Genomic DNA, 21,951 nt, shown 5'->3' with positions numbered 1-21,951 from the left:
TGTCGTCCTGATTTTGAATCACTGCATTTTTTTTCCTCTCCTTGTTAATAGGATTTTTCCAAATGAACCGCCAGAGAAGTAAATCTTGTCAAACCTTTGCAGCAAATGTAAGTAAGGCTTTAAGATGTGTGTGTCGTCTTACATGCACAGATATTAAGTTTATATTCAGTATCACTGTTGCCCATGAATATGCTAATAATTCGGGCTGAGTATTATGGATTTAAATGTATTGCGACACGATCCACTATGGCAAAGCGTCTTTCAATATGTATTGCAGTACATTGGGCAATGTTTGTCAAACTTACAGCCTTGCACATTACAGCATAATAGTAGTATAACTAACCTGCTGCTGATATTAAAGAATGGGAAAGGATAGTATAACACATTTTCTTCTGGAAAATGTTGAGAATGTTTTTTTTCATTCAGTACACTGGGTGTTTATATTAATTGTAGATTACATTTTGTAATCCTTTAAAAAATATATATGTATCACAGAGCTCTCTGGCAATATGTGGTTGGCTGTGCTGAAAATGGCAAGTACCTAAATTTAATAGTCCTTTCTTTTACTGTCTTAGTATTCCTTTGCCTTCTGTCTCATGGATGAGTTGCCAAGCTTTGGGTGGGGTGGGCTGAGCACCAGCATTGGAATGAAACTAATTTCGTTGTTGAGATTTTTTTTTAGCTGCAGAATTTCATCCCAGAAATAATGTCAGCAATAGATCTCTTTCAACCTTTTCAAACCAGATGACACTGCTTTGTCAGCTCTGCATACAAAGAGAGCCCACCCCTTCTCCCCCTTCCACTAACATTTTGATTTTCCCCCAAAGCTGCCCACGGCACCCTCGAGTGAAAGCCCCCCTTGAAAGGCCGTTTAAAGTCAAGGATTTCGACCGCATTGAGTCAAGACGAAACCCAACGCTCCCCTGCGGAATGAAGGTCACATGCTGAAGTGCTGACTTCCTTGTCTCTTCAATCACTATTGTGACTATTGTAACTATTGTCCCTGCTCTGCGGGCAATCAAGATTGATCGTTTATTCTTCCAACAGGTGGCGTCGCTGAGCTGGACGCAAAACTTCCGCAGAGTAACGATTCCTCAGTGAGTCATGTGCAAATTTAGCCTAAAACTTCATTTGATCACGCCATCACCTCTCATTTTTTACTGGGTAGCATTTGGATGTAGGATTTTATCGTTTGTGTCCATCTATTTCATTTCTTTTAAAAGTTTAATATACTTTCATGTCCCCCTCTAATGCTTTAGGGCCCAGATGGCCTCTTAGCATGCTTATGCCTCAGGCAGCCTCTGTCCTGATGGAGCGTGTCCTCAAAGATGTCAGATAACATCACATTCGACATTCTCAGTCAATCTACCACTTCCCTTCATCATCATCATCATCATCATAGTAAGAATTCAATAAGATATTGCTAGGAGGTTGTTTTCCCGGTTATTGATTGGTTTATTCCCCTGATGATGATTTGCTGAGTAATATAAGAGATTATGGAAGCGATTACTCTATGGCAACATCAAACATACTATGTAGTATGTATTTTCAATTTCATCCACGGCCTATTGCCTTTTTTAACCCGAAAAATCCCTTGCTCCATCAAGACTTAACTCACTCTTCCTACACCTAACCTGCTCCACTTTTCCTATCAAATGCACGAAAGGGACTGGCTGTCACAAACTATATTAGATACAGTGGACACCACCAAATGTAATTAGTCCAATTTGAGAAGTAATGAAGTCTTATCGACCACACCATAGCATTCGACCGGAAATATGGAAAGGCCACATAAATAGCAACTGAATGTTGGTGTAAGGACTGTGTGGAATTTGCATGTTCTCCTCAGGCTTGTGTGGGTTTTGTCCGGGTAGTCTGGTTTCCTCCCACATCCTGACACTCGCAGGGTAGGCTGGTTGAACACTAAATTGACCCTAGGTATGATCTCCTTGTGCCCTACGATTGGCTGGCCACCCATTCAGGTTGTCCCCGAATTCAGCTGGGATAGGCTACAGCACCCCCCGCGACTCTTGTGAGGGTAAGCGGTACAGAAAATGAACTAAGTAGTGCCGTGACCATGGTGGGGTTGTGATGGATGGCGCTCATCTTTTTGGACTTGGCCTTGTACCCTCTCTTTACTGTAGGTGATGTCCCCATGCAAGATGATGTGTACTCCTGCATCTTTGTGACAGCTCCACACCAAATCACGTGGATGAGAGAAAGGGAGAGAGAGGGGGAGGGAGAGAGAGAGAGAGAGGCTAGTGCCTGCCCGCCTTCCTTACCCGCAGACGCACGGCGCTCGTCAATAGGATGCCAGAACAGAAAGCTCGTGCCTGGGTGGATTATGTTTTCTCCTCTGAAGAATGACTAGAAGCTGAATAAAGCTGGCCATAACGTCGATTTGATTTGAGGACGAGTAATATGTGGCAGTGTGTGATTTTAGCACACGTGGAACGCGCCGCGGCGACGTGCGAGAGAGAGAAAGAGAGACTGGTGCGTGTGAACGGTGCATTGTGGGGATGAAAAGGCGATGAAGACACCGAGGGATCTTCGTCACGGCCAAGGTCAGCTTGGAGCCTGGGTCTTGCTATGTCCATGTGGGGGGTGCCTACGGGTGGGGGCTCACAAACACTTTCTGGGGTATTCTTTAAAAAAAAAATCTACTTTTAACTTTTTTTGCCCTTTATGTCAAAGGTATTGATATTTTTTCCGTTAACTACTATATTTTACATTTAACATTAGAATTATCGGTCACATAATAAGTGTTTTGTGTTTCCAGTATTTCATCAAAAAGTTTGTTTTGCACACTAGGCATTTTTTAAATCCTTTTTAGGCTACTTATTTAAGTCATTGGCTGCCATTGACGGTACTAGACGTCCAATTCATTTTGACTGGCAGCAAATGATCGCTGCCAGCCCTCCCATTCACAGCTGGACGTCATAGTTTAAATTAATTCTACATTTAATGTTGTCGTATACTAGGATATATTGTTCATAGGAAATATACTATATAAAAGTAATGATTCATTCATTTTCTGAGCTGCTTATCCTCATGAGGGGTGCTGGAGCCTATACACCCTGAATTGCTTGCCAGCCAATCGCATTGATAACAATAATATTCAATAATATTAGACTATAATTATGTACACATATTTGAGACTTGGCATCTATGCAGACATGGCATTTGGGTCATGTAGGCCACACTTGTAAAATGTTAATAAGGTGACCTACACAATAATTTACCCTGAAATAGTATGAACTCCTTTTTAAAAAAAATGAAGTGGCCTTTTTTTAAGTTATTATTTTTGACCCGAATGTGTTGACTTTCACTCCACAGGATGTGATTACAGAGAACACACGTCTGCTGGTGGCGTGTATTTTTTGTTGAGCCCTCCAGCCCGGCGCTGTAACTTGGCTGTCTGTGACCCACAATCGAGAAACTGATCTTAACTTCTGGGTGTCCATGGTGTTGACCCCGGGCACCAGGAATGGTGGAGACGCTGAGTATCGCTGTCATCGGTGCTCCCGGAGTGGGCAAAACTTCCATCATTCGCCAGTTCATCTACAACGACTTCTCGGAGGTGTATACCCCGACTCGCTCCAGATATGTGTACCGACCCTCCGTCATCCTTAACGGGAGCATGTATGAGCTGAAGGTTCTGGATGTCCCGCCGATATCTTCCTTCCCATCCAGCTCCAGTCAGGTAAAGTAGCACTTAATTTTTTTTTTTAAACTGCTGTTCATCAATACTAGTATTTTACTTGTAGTTACATAAAGAGTGAAATTATTTTTTTGCCTCAAAAAAGATTTAGTAGAAGTACAAAAATGGATACTTAAATATTTGTTTTTAACTATTTATCATGACAACTGATTTTATTGATTTTATTTTAGTTGTGTGTTTAGAGTACTATTGTTGTGTGAAATTAAACAATTACAAATTCAGGTAATTTTATATATTTCACTCCCGTGGATATAGAAAGTGAGTTTGAAATCAAATCGTACAACACAAATTTATTTTGAAATCCTTTATTCTGTTATCTTCAAGCAGCCCATTGATTGCCTTTGGCATCCTTGTCTTTGTACATTCTGTGATCATTATTTTACTCTTTAACTGGCTTTAATTGTTTTGTGTTGCATTGAGGAAAATAGCCTAAAACAAATAGGGTACATTAATATGCAAAATTGAACCTTTGAACCAAAGTCTCGTGCGATAATTGACAAAATAATCCTTGTTTAAACCACCCTTCAGTTTTTCAGTTGGATGCAGGTTTGAGCTCAGACTAACCCTCCCCCCCCAAAAAAAAAAAAAATCAGTGTTGATTTGTGTCTAAAGCATCAGTTGTAATGAAGAAAAACAAGCAGACAGAACAATAATAACCCAGCCAACTCCTTTTGAGGTCCAGTATGGGTTTTTTTCCCCAGACATACCATTTTAAAGAGAATTTTATCAACTCAATTTGTCTTGAGGAACTTAACACAGCTGCCTTTGAACGAAAATTCCCCAAAGTGCAATTCTGCGCATTTAACATGGATATACAGAGTGCACCTCCAGGCATTAACCTCACCTGTCTTTCTTTTTCCTACAGGAAACAATGTCACTTTCCATGTACTTAGATCTGTTTTTTTCTACTTTGGTAGGCTGTCAAATACCACAACACTGATATTTATTTCTTTAGCACACTTGGATGTCCCTTGCGTGGTTGCTATGGAGACACAATAGACTTAACGCTTCACTTTGACATTTTAAAGTGTCCCTAGTGAGAACAGAATGGGGCATTGTTATTTATTAACCACACCATGTCTTCCTCATCCCTCTTCAGGAAGACTTTGTACACTTACAGCTGAAATGCAGGGTGATGGTTCAGAGATTGGCGCAGCACTTGCTTTTCAAATCCAACCTTTTAAAAATAGAACAGCCTGCCCTCTAGTCGTGACCACAGGTCATATGGCACATATCATTATAGGTGGAGGAGAGAGGGCAGGCTGACCGTTTGGGCCGGTTTCAGGAGTTGAAATTACTGTTGCTATCATTGTTAAGTCTTAGTATAGCTGTATCTGTCTCTTCAAAAGACACTAGGTTTGAATTTTAGTCTGGGTCTTTATCTGTGATGTCGGAGCGCTTTTCATTATTATCCCTTTAAAGCCCAAACTACTAAATAATTGACAGCAAATTAAATTTCCTGAAACTCTGAGCCTGTAATGGTCCCTTGCAAAAGACTGCAACCTTTCAAATCATCATCATCAGGGTAAAACGATATCCCATTGCTCAAAAAAATTGATCAAATATGAAAGGCTTAACATTCCAGTGAATGAGTTTTACCTGGACTGGCCAAAAGATGTGCAAACATAAAAAGGTTTGCGTGCTCAAAGTGCACTCCAAACCATTCCAGTTGAAGGTGTGACTCATGTCTTCAAGAGTCTGACTTTTTTCAGGTGCCAAATCGCCAAGGTCACCACATTTAGTTGCTTCAAAACACTGTCTGGTTCCTTTCTCCGGTCGCTTTGGCATCACAACTATTAAGTTAAGCTGTCCGAAGCATGGAGGTATAACCTATCACCCTGAGAGTTATCTTGAATAATTTCAGAGCAGGAACATTTTTTATAATGAGAATTTGCTGATATGCTGAGATTCCTCACTCTTTATCGCATTAACGTTCCCCCTCAATTTGTCATCTTAATACTCAATCCCCTAGGCTCCAAATGACCTAAAATGCACCATATTCCGAAAACGTTTGTGACATCTACATAATCAAAAGCCCTCCTGAATTTTAAAGAAAATATGACTAGACCCCAAGTATCTAAACTCCAACTTTGCTTACTCTTACTGGAAGGCCGTGACGCTAACCATGCTTATTATGCTCAGTGGGACACTGACCAAATTATAGCAATTACCACCACGTGCCCTAACTAGAACGAGACAGTAGATGCAAGTCTTGGCTAGAATTCACACGGCAAAATCCACATTTCTGTCCTGCTACACGAATTTAAGCCTTAGCGTAATCAAGCATCTTATCCTTAAATCACAATGTGAGACTATGTAAACAGCAAGTCTAAATCAATATCACTAATGTGTGTGATATGGAGGATAAAGTAAGATGATAGGAATGTACCATTTTGGATACTGGGGCAGGGGATTTCTACTGTGACAATCTTATGAGAAAAAACTGAACCGGATTTTACTCTTGTGCAATCACTCCACTTCCCTGCGTGGAAATCGTTTTTGCACGGGTAAGAAAAGTGGGTCTTGAATTCCAGGTTTTATTCCGCCATCTGGCAACCTGGCAGAAATCAAGTCGCTGTTCCATTTGGCAGTGGCCGATCTCAATGACGCTTAACTCCCTTTTGAGGAGATGTAAGGGGATCAGGAATGAGATGCCACGAGTGTGCCGCGTGTCTACTGAAGTGCGGGCCACGCGTTGAGTCACACAGGACGGGGGGGCTTTAAAGCACACAGATGTGTTGATTCCTATCGGAGAACCATTTCATCCCAGTGTGACGGGGATGCGCTCTGTCGTCCGTCACGGCCTCGGGAAGGCATCCACATAGAGAGAAAATCATTTAGCTGAGTGCCGCCGCAACATTTCTAGGAACAAGATTTACGTGTGGCCTTTTGTCAGCAGCTAACCTGCCAGGGTTCCAGGCCCTTTTGCCTCTTAAATTTACCCATTTTCTCATTCCAGTCATGGCTGGCTTGTAATAAAGGCTTCTCGCGTTGTGTGTTCACGTCCTCTGTTCATAATGAGCAAGCTGATGAGACATGGCGTGTTTTTGAATCACCGCCCAGCTCGCTTTGGAGTGCTTCAGGCAGAGAAATGGAACTAGTTAAACTGAAATATTGGATAGGAAGTCAAGTGTAGAAATTTTCATACCCTGCCCATGCTTTGATTCCAAGTCAATTTCCATTTGGCGAGTGAGAATCTTTAATATGGAAATGACTCAAGAAAGACTATTTACACGTTTTATAGCATTTTGATGAAAAACTCAAATCCTTCTTTCTCTCTGTTTGATCAGCATCCACAGGGAAAGAAATGGCCAAAAACAGCTATCAGTTATTACCTGTATTTACATGTAGACTTCTAACCACAGGTTCAGGGAAAGAAGCTCTTTGCCTGATAAATGGCAGGAATAAGAGCAAACGGGGGAGCCAGAAGCCATTCAGTGTAGTCAATTAGAAAGGTTGCATCGAGTGTAATGGGCACTGTTAAAGGACAAGTGACCAAATAGACTCCTCTAATATGTCATGGTGGGTTGAGTCAACACGCCTCTGTGCTTTGGAGCAATAACTCATCACTTCACGTTATTTTGGAAAAAAATTAGCATCTTAATGTTCCTTAAAAATCGGAGTCTAATATTGCAAACAAACAAGACGCCCATCTTTCTACTTTAAGGCTCGTGCGGGGCGGCTGTCTGTTCCGCTGATAATATTGAGTAGATGCCATAGTACATCAATGAGATGCGATAACAGCCTCACAGTTGGCTTATTAATTCCCCTTTATTTTAGGCACTGGCGTCTGGACATTTGTCTTAGTGTTCTCCATCTATGTTGACAGCTTGGAATTACATAATGTTCCAAATTATGTCATTTTGAGCCTCACAAATATGAAGCGCTCATCCCCAAAGCACCTTTGGAAATGTCGCCCAAAAATGTGCCAATCTTTCTCCAAGAAAACAGTGATCAAGCACACAGACTGCCTAGCTCATTTGGATCACACTCTTCTTGTTTCGAAGCTTAAATAAATAGACATCCTGTTGTTCTGTCAAATGTATCTCAAGATAAGTGACGGTCATTGTATCCTCACTTTGGGAGGTACTTCATAGGGGTCATAAATGTATTCTGGCTCTGCTGAGAAGCATATTACTTTGGACTCACCGTGGGTGAGGTGTATTTTGACATTTAAAAAGTGAAACATATTGACGCTAACACGATGAATGAATAGAGTGGGCAAAGAAGCAGAAAGCGTTTTCAAACAAACCATTTTCATATTCATGTGAAAAATCTACTGCATTCGAATGATTGAATGAAGCTTCCGTTATTATCTTATTTCAACCACATTTCCCAAAATAAGTCAGGTAATTCTTTCTTTCTCTAATAAGCAATTGTCTCTACAGTGTGTAGAACAGTGTGAATTCCTCAAAAGGTTTTGTGCAGTACAGATCTACAGTTCTTGTTATGGTCACTGTTGATTAAAGTTTTTATCCTCAGGGGATGGCATATATTTTAATTGCAAATCTGATTGGTTGACCTATGCTTGAGGCTAATTACATTACACCCCACCCGTCATAGGTTACATGAGTATCCTCATGGTTCCAATGGGGCTCCTTAAATAAGAGACTTGTACCGCTTTGTGGTTTGCTGTTGTCAGGGAAACGTGTTGTGTTTTGGCTCTTGTGGATACGAGCAGATGCTCTTTTCCCTCCCAGAAGTCACCAAACAGTAGCGCCACACTTGACAGCCGGGCTCTTACAAGCGCCGCCAAACATGCCAGGACATGCATTTTTAAAAATCCACTTGACTTCATCAGCGCAGTGCAAAATCCTCTCCCTTTTGTTGTGATCATCTGTGGAGAAATTCTCTCACTGTGCCCATCTTCCTCTACCTCTTCCTCTTCCTCCCCCATCGCCCTCCTCCTCCTCCTCCTCCTTGTCCTCCACATTTAAAAACAGGCTGGGACCACACAGAGGATATGAGATGAGAATACAAGATGCAAGAGCCAGCATGTCTCCTTCTTGTCAGATGAGGAGGAGCTGTATTGACAAGCTGTTATTAAGTCACTTGTCCTATTAGTCTACCCCCCCCAAAAAACGCTCTTCCTTTGTCATTCGCCTTTGATGTCAAATATGTCAGTGTTGCACGTTTGCCTCCATGTTTGAGCAGCCTCATTAACTCTGCAGATGTGTGCGGTCCTCACCCTCTGCCAGCCGCGCGCTCCCTCCAATGTGTTTGCATTTCCATCTTTGCAAGTTACACCAATCCTCTCGCTCGCGCCTCTCCGCCATTTGTTCTTATTTGTTTCTGTGCAGCTTGAAGTCACATTTTCAACGTGACGATAAGATTTCCCACGTCGCAGTTTTGTGTTGGGGATGGAGTGCTGTCATGTAAATACAACAGTGGAGGAGACTGGGGCTAATTGGAGCTATCATTGCTTCTCCAAAGAAGGGTGAAATGCTAATCAGAAGTATGAAATGAAAATTAGATTCCTAATCACTTCCTTGATGTGTTATTTTTCTGAGTGCGGTGGCTGGCAGGGGCGTCACAAAAACAAAACCTCCTTGGATGATGCAAAAATTAATGTGAAGAGCTCAAATATAACCACCTAAGTGTTCCCTAGCCTGGAAGAAAACTTCTGTGGAAGTTAGTAATTGGCGCCACCAAAATAGTTGAATTACTCATCAAATTTGATGATATGTAGTTTTCTCCGAGCCAGTACGGGAACATAAGTTAAGACGAAGGATATTAGAGGTTACATCTTTAATTCAAATAGGTCATGACATATTAAATGTTTAATGTTTTCTTCCGTGCCGGTGAGAGTTAATATTTCTTATAAAAGGATTAAGGCTGAGTTCATGATATTTTTCATCCTTTCTTTGTCCTGCTTCTCTTCAATAAGATGGTACGAAGGTAAAGGGATAAAAAATATATAGACTCCACTGAATTACATGTGCGAACCATTCAATCACTGTGGCGCCCTGATAGTTTCAAGCTCTTAAAAAAATAAAATAATAAAAAAAACATTTTTCTCATCCGAGGTCATCTTTCCATCTTCACAAACATTACTGCAATGCCTCATTTCCACTTTCCACATTTCCAGCCTTGACATCACAGCCATTTAAAAAAAATGCTCTTTCCATCATCTTTGTGCACGAGCAATGTAATTTGATGGACAAGTTATCGAGACTTGCATAGTTGGTGGATTTTGGTGATCGATTAGCTCCCTAATGCATGACATGTTTTGTTCCATTGGGATAAAACATTTTCTGCAGTGCTGTGCCTTATAGCAGTTATAAATGTGTGTATGTTAAACAAAAAAAATTGTGTGGTCTGTGTGGATGAAAACACATTCGTTGCATTTCCTCATGGGCCCCAGCTAGGACATTGCACTTAATGACAGACACTCACCATGCTTTATGTCTTTGCTGGGGGTCATCCACCCCTCGGGAGCAATTCTTACTTTCCAATGACCTTGAGCCGAAGCAAAATAATTATACGAGCTCAAGCTGTTCATCCTATCTCTATTATTACTGCCCATTCCTTTTTTTTTAAAGTGTAGTTAGTTTTGTAGCCAACGTATCGGTTGCATATGAGTGGGGCCACAATAACTGCAACTACTTACATTATTAACCAGTAGAATGAATGCCTTGTCACAAGAATTTGTAAGCATAGGATAAGCGGTTTGGAAAATGAATGAGAATATGTATGCAGATCCTTCAAAATCATGTGACTGTAAAACTGCCACGGTTTTACAACAGAATAAAAGTCACTGTTCCTGTGGAACAATGAACCTATACATCACTACATCCATCATAAACACGATCGCAAACAAAGCTGATATGCAAAAATAATAAAATCTTTTTAGCATTTTTATTTTTATGATTACGACCTCTATCGTCAATAATGTTTCTATTAATGAACATCCATCCGGCCGCTGAAGTGTATCATTCTTGCATTATCTGTTTGAATTCCATTTTATGTGAATCTGTTAATACATATGTGGTAAAAGCTTAAAGGTTTTTTTTTAGTTACTAATCAATTTGCAAATACACTCAACACCTCAAGAAAAAATGCACTTCAATCAAATTATCCAAATAGCTGGTGTCTAAATGTTTTAAAGTATGAAAGAACGACCTTTCTTCTGGTTATGAAATGTCCAGGAACACATATTAAAGTAATGGTTTACTATCTGTTCATGCGTGTCCTCCAGGAGTGGCTGGATTTACGTTGCCGCGGCGTTCGCAATGCCAACGCCTACATCCTCGTGTACGACATCTGCTGCGTGGAGAGTTTTGAATATGTGAAGATGATCAGACAGCAGATCGTAGAAAACAGGTATGGTTAGCACAAAACTTTCCTTAGCCAGTCGCTTGTCAGCGATGACATCCCGTTATCTTGAAGAAAGCATACACTTTCATCCAAGTGATAAACACCTTTGTGGCAGCATGACAGTGATCGATAGGCCCGATGCTAATACTCTACCTGAAAGTTCAGTAATGACATACGGTTCAACCCTTGCCGCAGACTTCAAATGTGACGCGAGATTCAACGATGACTTTTTAAGATGCGACAAATTGACAGGAGATGGAAATAACACTTGGCAAGGCTCGTATGCTACATTAGGAACGGAATAATGGATGACTTCATTTGGTTTGCATGGTGCTTTACGACTACTTTGCCCCCGTGCTGCCGTTGACCCACCTTGGTGTTAATGTGAAAAGTTTATGGCCCGGGTGGTAATTGCTCTATAAAACAAAGCTGGGGGAAAAAAAATCATACATGAGTGCTGGATGCAGCACACGCGTGTAATCACACACTGCAATAAGATCTGAAGCATGACCGGGTGGGAGAGTAGTTGTTTCTAATAAGAAAATATTTCACTTAATTTAGACAGAAGGCACACTTTAAGTGTGCAGGTTAAAAAAATATATAAATAATGATTGTATTTTTCTTTGTTTAGCTTGCAGGCAATATTGTCACACTACTCAGTACATCTTGGTCCTCCTGTATATACTATTTGTATGCAGCCTGTGAAAAAAAGAAATAAGTGTGATTACTGCGCTGTGTTTTCCCAAGTCTTCTAAAAATTTCACCTCAAGGCTGCAAAATCATTCTGTTGAAGCCTTTTAGTGTTTCTAGCTATCGTGCCATCTGTCCCGTCAGATGTGCTAATATGCCAGCTTTTGCCATAAATGAGGCACACGGTGACAAAGAGAAGGCCTTATTAAGTCCCTAAAAGAGGAACAGATAAATTGTTTGAAGTGCAGCTGTCATTGTCCTTCACACACAGTCGGATGACTACTAAAATTTATTTACATGCGTTCTATTGTGTGCATTTTATAAGTTTAATCCATTTAAGTCATTTTTCCTGCCTTTTTTGGACCGAAAATGAAGCAAACATGCATAGTGTAGTACATATACTTTCTGTCGCACCCCCTGATATTGACGATCAACTGGAGATGTTTATAATCACACTCCGTGATCACCCCACCTCCCAAATTCATGCCCACTTGTCATTTCTTTTCTCTCTGCATATTGCTTGTAAGCATTTCTGCACAGATTGGTGGTAGACCAACCCACCCCCCCTTCCCCTTCGTGTTCTAGGGCCCATGAGGTCTCCAAGTTCGCCCCCTCACTCCTCAGAAGAAAGGCAGGCGAAGCTGCAAATAGCTCAAGCTTGCAAGTGCGCAGCACCCACATGCTAATCATGCATGTCAAACTTTGCAGGGAAGGCAGCAGCAGCAGCGAGGTGCCCATTCTGGTAGTGGGCAACAAGAGAGACCTCCAGCGGCAGCGTTTCATGCCCCGCAGGGCCGTGTCGGTTCTAGTCAAGAAAACATGGAAGTGCGGCTACGTGGAATGCTCGGCCAAGTTCAACTGGCACGTGGTTCTGCTCTTCAAGGAGCTGTTGGGCATCGCCGTGGCGCGAGGCCTGCGGCAGAATCACACCTCCATCCGCCTGCAAGGGGCGCTGCAGAGGAACCGCTGCACCGTCATGTGACTCTCACCTTAGTGCGTGGGTGGGGCAGGGCGTGGGGAGGTCAGAGGACCTCTTGATCTAAATGGCTGGAAATTTAATACCCTGTGGCCTCCTGCTTTACTGAGCTGATATTTCCTAATGAGAATTACTAGACGCTGCGCTTACACGATTACATTCACCACCCGCTAAGCAGGCGCTTCCGAGTTTCATTTTGCGCTTCACTTTCATGGACGTCACAGAGGAATCGACATGACACACAGCAAGGCCTTATTGCCTATGTATTGCACAGACACCCAGGTGTCTGATTTCGCACTTGGCTTATTCAGGCTTGCTTTGCAGCCTGATTGGAAAGAAACCATTATTTTGCCAGACTCGAAGCAGAGAAGCAGCAATATTGGTTGAGTCTTCCTTTTGAATGTGTCAGAAGAAGGCAACGACTGAATGAAATGATATTTTAGGATGCTCTCTTCACAGTTGGAATAATATATTTCCAGATTCAGTAAGTTAGCCCAACCCGTCCTTAATAAATTTCTTCCCTGGCCATTATGCACCCACCATGATTTTTGTTTAGGCGAAAGGTGTTGTGTAGTTGTCATGCTGTGGAAAATGCTGCAGTCCCTTATCGTGACGTACTGTAGGACCCCCAATCCTTACTCCACACCACCCCTTGTAATCAACCCCCTCTACTCAGTGGCTGGTGAATACATTAAGGCAAGAATAGGGGGGGACATGCAGGAGGTTGCAGAGTCTGGGATGAGGCACGCATGCGGGTTTTGTTTTGTGCAACTGTGTGTGTGTGTGTGAAAAAGAAAGGGCATGCTTGATTATTGACATTCGAGCAAGCCAAAGGACAGAAAGAACAAATGAGAAGCAGATATGGGATGCTTTGGCTAAACAAGGAGCAATAAAAATTCCACCTGACATAGAAGACATTGTATTGTATTTTAAAAACAGTCGATTAAACCCATCCATGCATAAAAATGCTGCAGCCGTGCTCCAAAACGTCTACCAAATACCACACAGACAACTGTAATCAAGCTTTCCTACCAGGATATTTCCAGTAAATGGCAATGTGAGATTTACAGTTTGCGACTATAGCTGCACTGAACATTAGATGACTTGTTCGCGGAATATTAAATGACACGTAAATAAAAGGGATTTTTACTTGCATGCTATTGATGGCACTAGAGCCAATAGGTCAGGTTTTAATTGCACTGATGTGAACATTTGATATTGTGTTTGACTTAAATTTATTTTTTGTATCACTTGGTCGTCGGGACTGTTTGAGCTGCAGAGTTGAGTGATTTTTTTACACTGGCATGCAGTGTTGATCCTCCTTTCAGGGTGGATTTCTGTATTGGTATTTTGGTTTGAAATCTAAAAACATGTAGCAGCAACTTTGTGTAGCATGAATTCTCATCAGATTGTCAGTGTTTCCAAACAAAAAGGGCTACATTTTTTAAAATAACTGGTATTTGTCTTATGATGCTAGTATTGTGATGTTTTGACCTGATAAATTAAATGCATTTGCGAACATTTCCTTTTCATTTTGTGTGGTCTCACTGTGGAAATATTTTGGCAATACTGCCATCTGATGGACAAATCAAGGGCAGGTAAGTATTGAAAGGAGAGTAGTACAGTATTTTTTTTGAAAGTGAAAGTTGAAAGTATTTTAAAAAAAAACACACACAACTTTCAGATCCTATTTTTGTTTTATTTTTTCACATTCCATTTTTTTGCTTTCAGATGTTTGGGGTCTTCAAAATTATTTTTTTCCGCAAATAAATTTTTAAGCATTCAATTCAACAGCCTACCAAAGTATTTGATTATATAACTCCACATTCTCTCCACTGTATTTACGTGATACCTGTGTAGAGTGTAGAGAAAAACTTTTGCCAGTCATTCTAAACAATGTTTGGTCTGTTTCAACGTGTCCCAAATCTAAAAAATATTTCTACCAGCAATAAGAATCAGTGAAAATAAGGCTAAATATACCAGTATACATAACTAGTAAGTATAATAATGTAACTTTTGAGACATGGTCAATCAATCTCCACTAGGGGGCGCTACACATCTGAGTCCAATTTAGTGGCATTTTTTGCTCCATGTTATGCGATGAGATGCTCGCCGATCTCGGTTGGGAAACACTGGTCACTCCTTGTCCTAAGCAGTTAAAAGTGTTTTAATCACCATCCCATCTCCAATGTTTATTCCGAATGGCGTCATGTAAAAAAAAGGAAGCGCCCTCGCCTCGGCCCTCTCTCTCGCTCTGTCTACGTCCGGACCCTCTTCCGCCGCCTCGCCCTTTTTGTCGGCGCCGCCTTGCTCCATTCCACCCGGGCGGGGCTGCTGCTGTTGCGGACTCCCGTAGTCCCTGTCGCCGGCTAAAAGTGCGCACGGCTGGGCTGAGCGGAGGATGAGTGAACAAGGGAAGAGCTCGGCATCTGCGGCTGCCGCGGCCCCGCCAGCGGCAGGCTCAGATACCCATAAAGGGTGGCTTTTTAAATGGACCAACTACCTGAAAGGATACCAGCGGCGATGGTTCGTCCTGAGCAACGGCCTGCTTTCCTATTACAGGTAAGGAGACGCATTTACGATTCAACAGGCTTTCTGAAAACAACTATACTACTACTGTAGTAGTGGTAGTCTTGGAGGAGGCGGGGTGCATCACTCAGTATATACAGCTGGACGATCGCGGCGCCTGGCTAGCAGGCTAATGCATTAACGCTGGCTGACAGCCACAACAACGTGGCCGTTTTGTTTCAAGTTGGCGGCGGTGACAGCGCGTCCCTTACGCCACCAACGTGATCGCTTCCCCAATTATGTTGGCTGACAAATGTGGTCATTGTGGACAACCACGTCTGCCAGTGTTAGCTTGCCCGGCTAGCTTGTTTTCATTCATTCATTCGTTCATTCATTCATTTGGAAATTCAAAATGGATTTGTCATTTATACATTTTTAGGTTTAATTGCTAATGCAGGTTGATTTTTTTTGTATGTTTTGGTCTTTATATGTTTATGATTTGTTTGCATTGTGCAAGACTATTCACTGTAACAATCCCAATCAGTGTGATTGTCCACCTGTGGCTCAGGTGTTTTTTGTTTGTTTGTTTGAATGTTGGACAGTTTCAGATTTAGAAAGTTTACATTACATTTCTGACATTTTTTTAATTTAATGCGATAATATAGATTTGTTTGTCTACTTGGGCCACTGAGATACAAGGGCAGTATAAAATATGAAAGTTTACTCTTATAGGACATCTGACTGTATTTGGTCATTAAAACAAGAACAACAAACCCCAAAAGACATTTTGGGTTATATAGGCCAACAACATTAAAATGAGGTATACATGACCCTAAATGTGATGTCCACAAATATGAACTCCATGGCTTAATCATAATTATAATGCACATGTATTTCTATAAATAAATACAATTAAAATCTAATAGAATATGAATAAAAGTAGAAATACACTTTCTTTAGCCCACATAGTATTGTTGATTAGTCCATTTATTTTTTATTTCATTTAAATCATTGCCTCACAGTGACAGTTGGTTTCAGCTTCTCCCCTGCAAAACCGAATGGACACCTAGTGCCGTCAATAACAGCCGATGAGTTAAACTAGTGCTATATAAAGGCGTAATGCCTAGTCTCCATTATGTCTGTCAGAAACATATGCTCATCTTTTCTATAATAAATGTTTCTTAGCTGAATTTAAGTATACCTTTTACAACCATATAGCTGTTTAAAGTGAGTAGTATACATGTCAAAGTTGTGAGTTTTATTGTAAATATCGTTTAGCTCATAATTGATAGAAAGATGTTCATAAAATGTGCCCTCTTAATCGCACATAGTGGAGCAACTTGATTACATACCTGTCAACCTCTGCCGATCACTGCCCTTATAAATGATTATTGATTCCCCTTACAAACCCCCAAAAAACCTTACAAACACTGTACGAGTCGTACGGTGTTTGTAAGGTTTTTGGGGGGTTCGTAAGGGGAATCAATAATCATTTATAAGGGCAGTTATCGGCAGAGGTTGACAGGTATGTTCAGATTACAACTGGACATTTTTGGTTGTCTTGGAAGACCTTTTGATTGGTAAAAGAAGCGTTACAAAGCCAATGGTATTGTATCAGCATACTTTTTCATGAAGCCTCAATGCCTGCTTGTTATTTGACACAGAGGTGTGGGTGTCGGAGCCTGTGGTGAAAGGAGAGTTGCCTGTTGCCACTGCCCTCAATAAATAGTGAATTATGTTGTGAGGTCATTGCAATCCCTGTGTGACATCTGAGCACAGATAAATTGCCATTTTATTCTCTGCTCGGGCCCACTGTGTCTGACCTGAGGGCTTTTTTTTTAAAGTGTGTAGGGCGGGCTTTTGTGTTTTCTTCTGTTTTGTGGTAAGTAAAATGTTGGGTGTCAATCCAGACCACGTGTTCAGTGTAAGCATGTATGTTGACAAATGTTTGTAGCCTGCGGTACCGAAATGCATTCTGCTCAGATAAAAATGTGAGAATGGTTTGGGATCATTCCAAGCATCTCACTTAAACTTATGTTGCATGTGTAGATGACTAAGAGGAATGAATTAGAATATTTTCAGACATGATAATTGACAAACAAATTCATGTTTAGCCGTTTGAAAAGCCATACTCACTGTTATAGTGGTGTTTTTAAAAGTTCACATTTTATCATAATTACAATCAATGCTGTGCTCAGCCTGTTAAATTGTAATCATTTTTATTGAGGTGCACCTCATTTTGCGGCCTCAAGTTTGACTTTTATTTTTTAATTCTCTGTGAGACATGTCGTTTTTAATCTCCCAATTTACTTTTCCTTCTAGTTTTAACATTCTCAGCTCTTCTTACACGTTTCTTCAATAAGCTCAGGCTGGCTGTTTTAAGAAGATTATAGGGCATTAAAAGGCTAAATGCTGCTTATCTGCCATATCAGTGAATCTGCTCTGGTCTTTCATGAAAGAGCACGTCTGTCACATTTCCCTCAACCACAGGAAAGAAGATCTTCCGCGAGGAAAGGGGAAAGGGTGTCAGCATTGTTAAGTCACAATTTCCCCAGTACAGCTCACCGCAGTGTTGCTGGTAACAGTACATCGATGTGGCTTGCATTCCACAGCAAGGGAGTGTAGGCTGTTTGACGACTGGCGCGTCAGTTTTCATAACAATACGAGGAATTCAACAGTAGGTGCATCTCACATTGCTTGTTTACAAAGTTCCTAGTAACCCAGAAGTTGTTGTTGAGCTACCATTTTAAGGAGCAGTTTCACTTCTCCTAAATACACATAGAGGAGGTTCCGCAGAGGAGCTGAAATGAAAGAAACAACAATACGTCCCTTGCGTATGGCTTTTAGCTTCTCAGTAATATATTAAATTAGATTGTAACAAGGGTAAAAATACATTATTTGCTTGATCAGAATAGATATTTAGGCTAATTGGGACCTGTTGAGTGTAAAAACAAAGAATAATTCTCTTTTTACATGATGTAGTTTTTTAGAACAATGATATCCACTTCATAAGTGGACGGACGCCAGGCCCTTGTAGTCCAAAATTTAACATTGTAGTCTTTGACAACCAAAAATGGGATGTCCACACATGTGGATGCCAGGACATAGGAAGTTAATGAATGAATTTTGATTTTTTTTTTTTTTGAATGGATGACAAAGTCAAGCAGAATCAGTGAGACATACAACTATTTTTACACAAAGTATAAATGAAGGTTAAAGGTTAAATATATGATACTTGAATAGGGGCATTACTGAAGTGGGCAAGTGGTCTTGTTTTTATCCATTTTTGTATCCGACAAACAAAACCAGACAGTGTGTGTAAAAATGGAAATATTCCAATTGAAATTGTTTCATCTATCTAGCTGCGCATTTTTGTTTTGAACGTATTTTTTGTCTTCCCAATCTTATTTCCCTTTTGTCTTCATCAGCATTTCTCTGATACTCTCCTGCTGTGTTTTGTGATCCAGCATTGCGAGCCACTACAAAGTTATCTAAATTCCCCAGCTGGATCTTGTGTTGTTTCCCCCATCCTGTCCCTGTATGCTCTCTGTCTGTTATCCACTAGCTCTTGTTCTCTGGTGAATATTTGTTTTATGACGATTTTCACAAAGGACAGGTAAAATACAAACCCATTTCTTGGCTCTCGTGCAACATGCTCTCAGATATTTCATTTTTTCCTGCCTTGCACGATGTATATCCCCTAGGCCACATGTGTCAAAGTGGCGGCCCGGGGGCCAAATCTGGCCCGCCGCATCATTTTGTGTGGCCCGGGAAAGTAAATCATGAGTGCCGACTTTCTGTTTTAGGATCAAATAAAAATGAAGAGCATAGATGTATATTAAATTTCCTGATTTTCCCCCTTTTAAATCAATAATTGTACTTTTTTAATCAATTTTTTTCTGTGTTTTTAGTTCAAAAATCATTTGGTAAAATCTAAAAATATATAAAAAAGCTAAAATAAACATTGTTTTAGATCTATAAAAAACTGAATATTCAGGGATTTTAATCCAGTTCTTTTAATCCATTTATTAAAAAATATATCTAAATATTATATCTAAAATGGTCCAGCCCACGTGAAATAAAGTTGACGTTAAAACGGCCCGCGAACCAACCCGAGGCTGACACCCTTGCTAGGCTTTGTTATAGCACCCCACTGCGAAACTTTGGATCTCGTCTTCCATTTCACTTCAAGCGTGTTAACCCATTGATCACGAGCACCGTGTATCTGAGCTGGAGAGATAAAACTTGTTTTTGGACTCCTGCCCCCAAGGTATTGTCTTCACAGCTGAATGTGTTGCTTGTTGCGGCCTGGGACCAGCAAATAAAAGCTGCATGAGTGGAAACAACGCCAGCTCCTACAGACCATAATGAGGTGGCAGCCACCTTGTATGGTGTCAACTGTGACCAGAGTTGATGGCAAATTACGTGCTTTTGTGAGGCCTCACTTTGGAAAATCGAACTCATGACTGTATGCTCCTAGATGACTGTTGTAAGAACATTCGTAGTCAGAGGAGTGCATTGTGTTCTTACTTTAGACAACCTTTTCAGGGAGCTTGTGATGTTACGGTTGTGGGTTAATAAAGCTTTTATAGACACCGCTCACTAATTAAGCAATGGTCATTGCCTGCAGCGGGGATTATCAATAGCAAAAATTATAAATGCATTTTCCCTCTGTTCAGTAAATTTGTTATGCTAAGTCACAAGGGCTACTTTTACAAACTTGACACAATACAGTAATAAGTCTACTGCAAATTTCAGAGTAATTGTAGAATTTTTTTTTCCAATTGTAAGTGATTTAAGATAAGATAGTTTATTTGAAGGCTTTGGTCAGCTCAGCACCAGTGTATTTTCTATTGAGCTCTTCAATTCATAAAAATGGCCTTACTAAGTTTTTATGATTTTGTCAATGACCATTTTTTTTTTTTGCATTGTTTGTGCGGAAACTCTAACAGTATTTCGCCCATGTGTGTTGTCAGCAGGGTTTAGTTGTTCCTTCCAACCACATTGTCCGTGTCTTTGAGCACATAAGGGGAGAAAACTGTTTGTTTTCTAAACATTCAAGGCGCCCGTCTTGGTGATGCATACTCTAAATATTTCTAGCCTCAATTTGCCGCCTTATGTGTGTTTTCTGTTGCAGGACACAGGCAGAAATGGCACACACTTGTCGTGGGACAATCAACCTGGCCACCACTCACATCGACACAGAGGACGCCTGCAATATTGTGCTGAGCAGCAGTGGTCGGACATACCACTTGAAAGCTAGTACTGAACAGGAGCGGCAGCGATGGATCACAGCCCTTGACTTGGCCAGAACTAAAGCCATTTGCATGATGAATGACCAATCTGGTGAGTAAGTGTAGAAAGAGCCATTTTGGTGGAGAAACTCGACTTGGTGACAAATCTATCATTGGTTGGTAACAATTTTGAGGGCAATTGCAATGATTTATATAGAATCTGTCTAGTTTGCCTTACATCTAATTAAGTGTTCATATCGCTTTTTAAATAGCCCTTTTACACTGAAAGTGTACATAAAGATAATAGACTTTTGATGCTGGTCTCATTTGTGCCCTGATTGTTTGACATTCAGCTGAGGCGAAGTTTCTATTCACATCCTTTCTTTTACATCATTGACGTTTCAACATGAGCCAGGAGAGGGCAGCCAAGTATCCTCACCCTTTTTGGAAAACAAAGCAGAGGTCCATGGATCATGACAACAGAGCATTGTCCTCTCCAAAGGAAGGCATGCATGCTTGGCTGCTGTTTGTGGTCAGAGGCTGTGGGAAAAGCTGGAGGAGAAAGGCAGACCCTTTTCCTCTACTTTTCTTCCGGGCTGGCTCGATCCAAAAGCCTCATTGTTCCTAATAGGAGCTGATTGATACAAGGAGCAAGGCTAAATATTCCTCTGGCCCCAATTTGAAAGTCAGATTACTAAATATAGACTGGGATTGCAGCCTAGCAGTACCAGTAAGTATAAGAGATGGGAATTTCATCCAATGATATAATTCCGCTTTTATAATCCAGGGTGCTTTATATATGAATTCTGGTTAATGACCTTGAACGTATTTAATTGGGGCACAGCTATGTTGCTACAGTGAGGTTCTCGGGATACATGTTCATAATTTGATGAATCCAGAAATAACACAAAAAGTCAATTACTGATTAAATAAACCAATATAGTCAGATTGATAAATGACAGGCAACAAATGAAAAATGCAGTAAATTAATGCACCAATGCACCTTATGATCGAAAGAGTTCCTATCAATCCTCAGTGTATGAAGATAGTTGTTTATGAATCCACCCCTAAGGCTCCACAACAATCTTTTAGGAGGCGTACTTATGATATTTGTTTTACATTTGCATCCTTTTAAGAATAATTCATTTATTATTTTCAATAACCATTCAGTTGATGCACTAGATTTGGGGATTTTATTTTTAGTCTTTTAAGAGCATTTGGGTTTGTTCAGCAGATGGCACTGTTCATTCAGTGTGTCGATTTTTTATTTTTGGGTCCCCACCAGTGTTAACACGTGTCATAGTCAGAAGTTGGTAGTGTGTAGACAAAACTGTTCTTAAGATTCACTCAGTTACTGTTCTGCAATTGCCTTACTTAACTAAAAATGAAAAGTAGCCCTCCACGTAAGTAAAAAAAAATATTCAGTAAAAAAATAAATAATATAACAGTGTGTGTATAAAAAGTGTGTATAGCTATTTATTTTTCAAATGATGCATAAACCTCAA

The 21,951-nt window shown here is 40.7% G+C and overlaps 2 protein-coding genes across 5 annotated transcripts in view; both read left to right on the top strand.

Annotated features, from left to right (window-relative positions):
• Nucleotides 1-25: 25 nt before the first annotated feature.
• Nucleotides 26-14,227, top strand: rasl10a (RAS-like, family 10, member A). Of its 2 annotated transcripts, none has more exons than XM_077600443.1 (5): nt 26-936; nt 1,048-2,564; nt 3,337-3,703; nt 10,920-11,044; nt 12,437-14,227. In XM_077600443.1, exons 3-5 carry the CDS (start codon nt 3,488-3,490, stop codon nt 12,708-12,710), a joined length of 615 nt encoding a protein of 204 aa, XP_077456569.1. In that variant the 5' UTR covers nt 26-936; nt 1,048-2,564; nt 3,337-3,487; the 3' UTR covers nt 12,711-14,227. The 2 variants fall into 2 exon arrangements, with proteins under 2 accessions (XP_077456569.1, XP_077456570.1); XM_077600444.1 differs by lacking the exon at nt 26-936 and having other exon boundaries at nt 1,063-1,097; nt 1,260-2,564.
• A 561-nt stretch (nt 14,228-14,788) lies between these two features.
• osbp2b (oxysterol binding protein 2b) overlaps nt 14,789-21,951 on the top strand; it is a 28,587-nt gene continuing 21,424 nt past the window's right edge. Inside the window, exons 1-2 of one of the 3 annotated variants that reach the window (XM_077600948.1) lie at nt 14,789-15,266; nt 20,350-20,558. In XM_077600948.1, the coding sequence (XP_077457074.1) occupies nt 15,106-15,266; nt 20,350-20,558 (370 nt within the window). In that variant the 5' untranslated portion in view covers nt 14,789-15,105. The remainder of the gene's footprint in view (nt 15,267-20,349; nt 20,559-21,951) is intronic. The other 2 variants (XM_077600946.1, XM_077600949.1) reach the window with 2 other exon arrangements.

This window comes from Stigmatopora argus, chromosome 5, assembly GCF_051989625.1.
Source record: "Stigmatopora argus isolate UIUO_Sarg chromosome 5, RoL_Sarg_1.0, whole genome shotgun sequence".
Classification (NCBI taxonomy): domain Eukaryota; kingdom Metazoa; phylum Chordata; class Actinopteri; order Syngnathiformes; family Syngnathidae; genus Stigmatopora; species Stigmatopora argus.
The sequence above is the reverse complement of the archived record's forward strand: the minus strand, read 5'-3'. Positions and strand labels throughout refer to the sequence as shown.

Bases quoted from the DNA above. Each gene is read 5' to 3' on its own strand.
- rasl10a (XM_077600443.1), top strand. From the start codon at position 3,488: ATGGTGGAGACGCTGAGTATCGCTGTCATCGGTGCTCCCGGAGTGGGC. The intron at 3,704-10,919 runs GTAAAGTAGCAC...CGTGTCCTCCAG, and splicing joins TCCCATCCAGCTCCAGTCAG to GAGTGGCTGGATTTACGTTG. The intron at 11,045-12,436 runs GTATGGTTAGCA...CAAACTTTGCAG, and splicing joins CAGCAGATCGTAGAAAACAG to GGAAGGCAGCAGCAGCAGCG.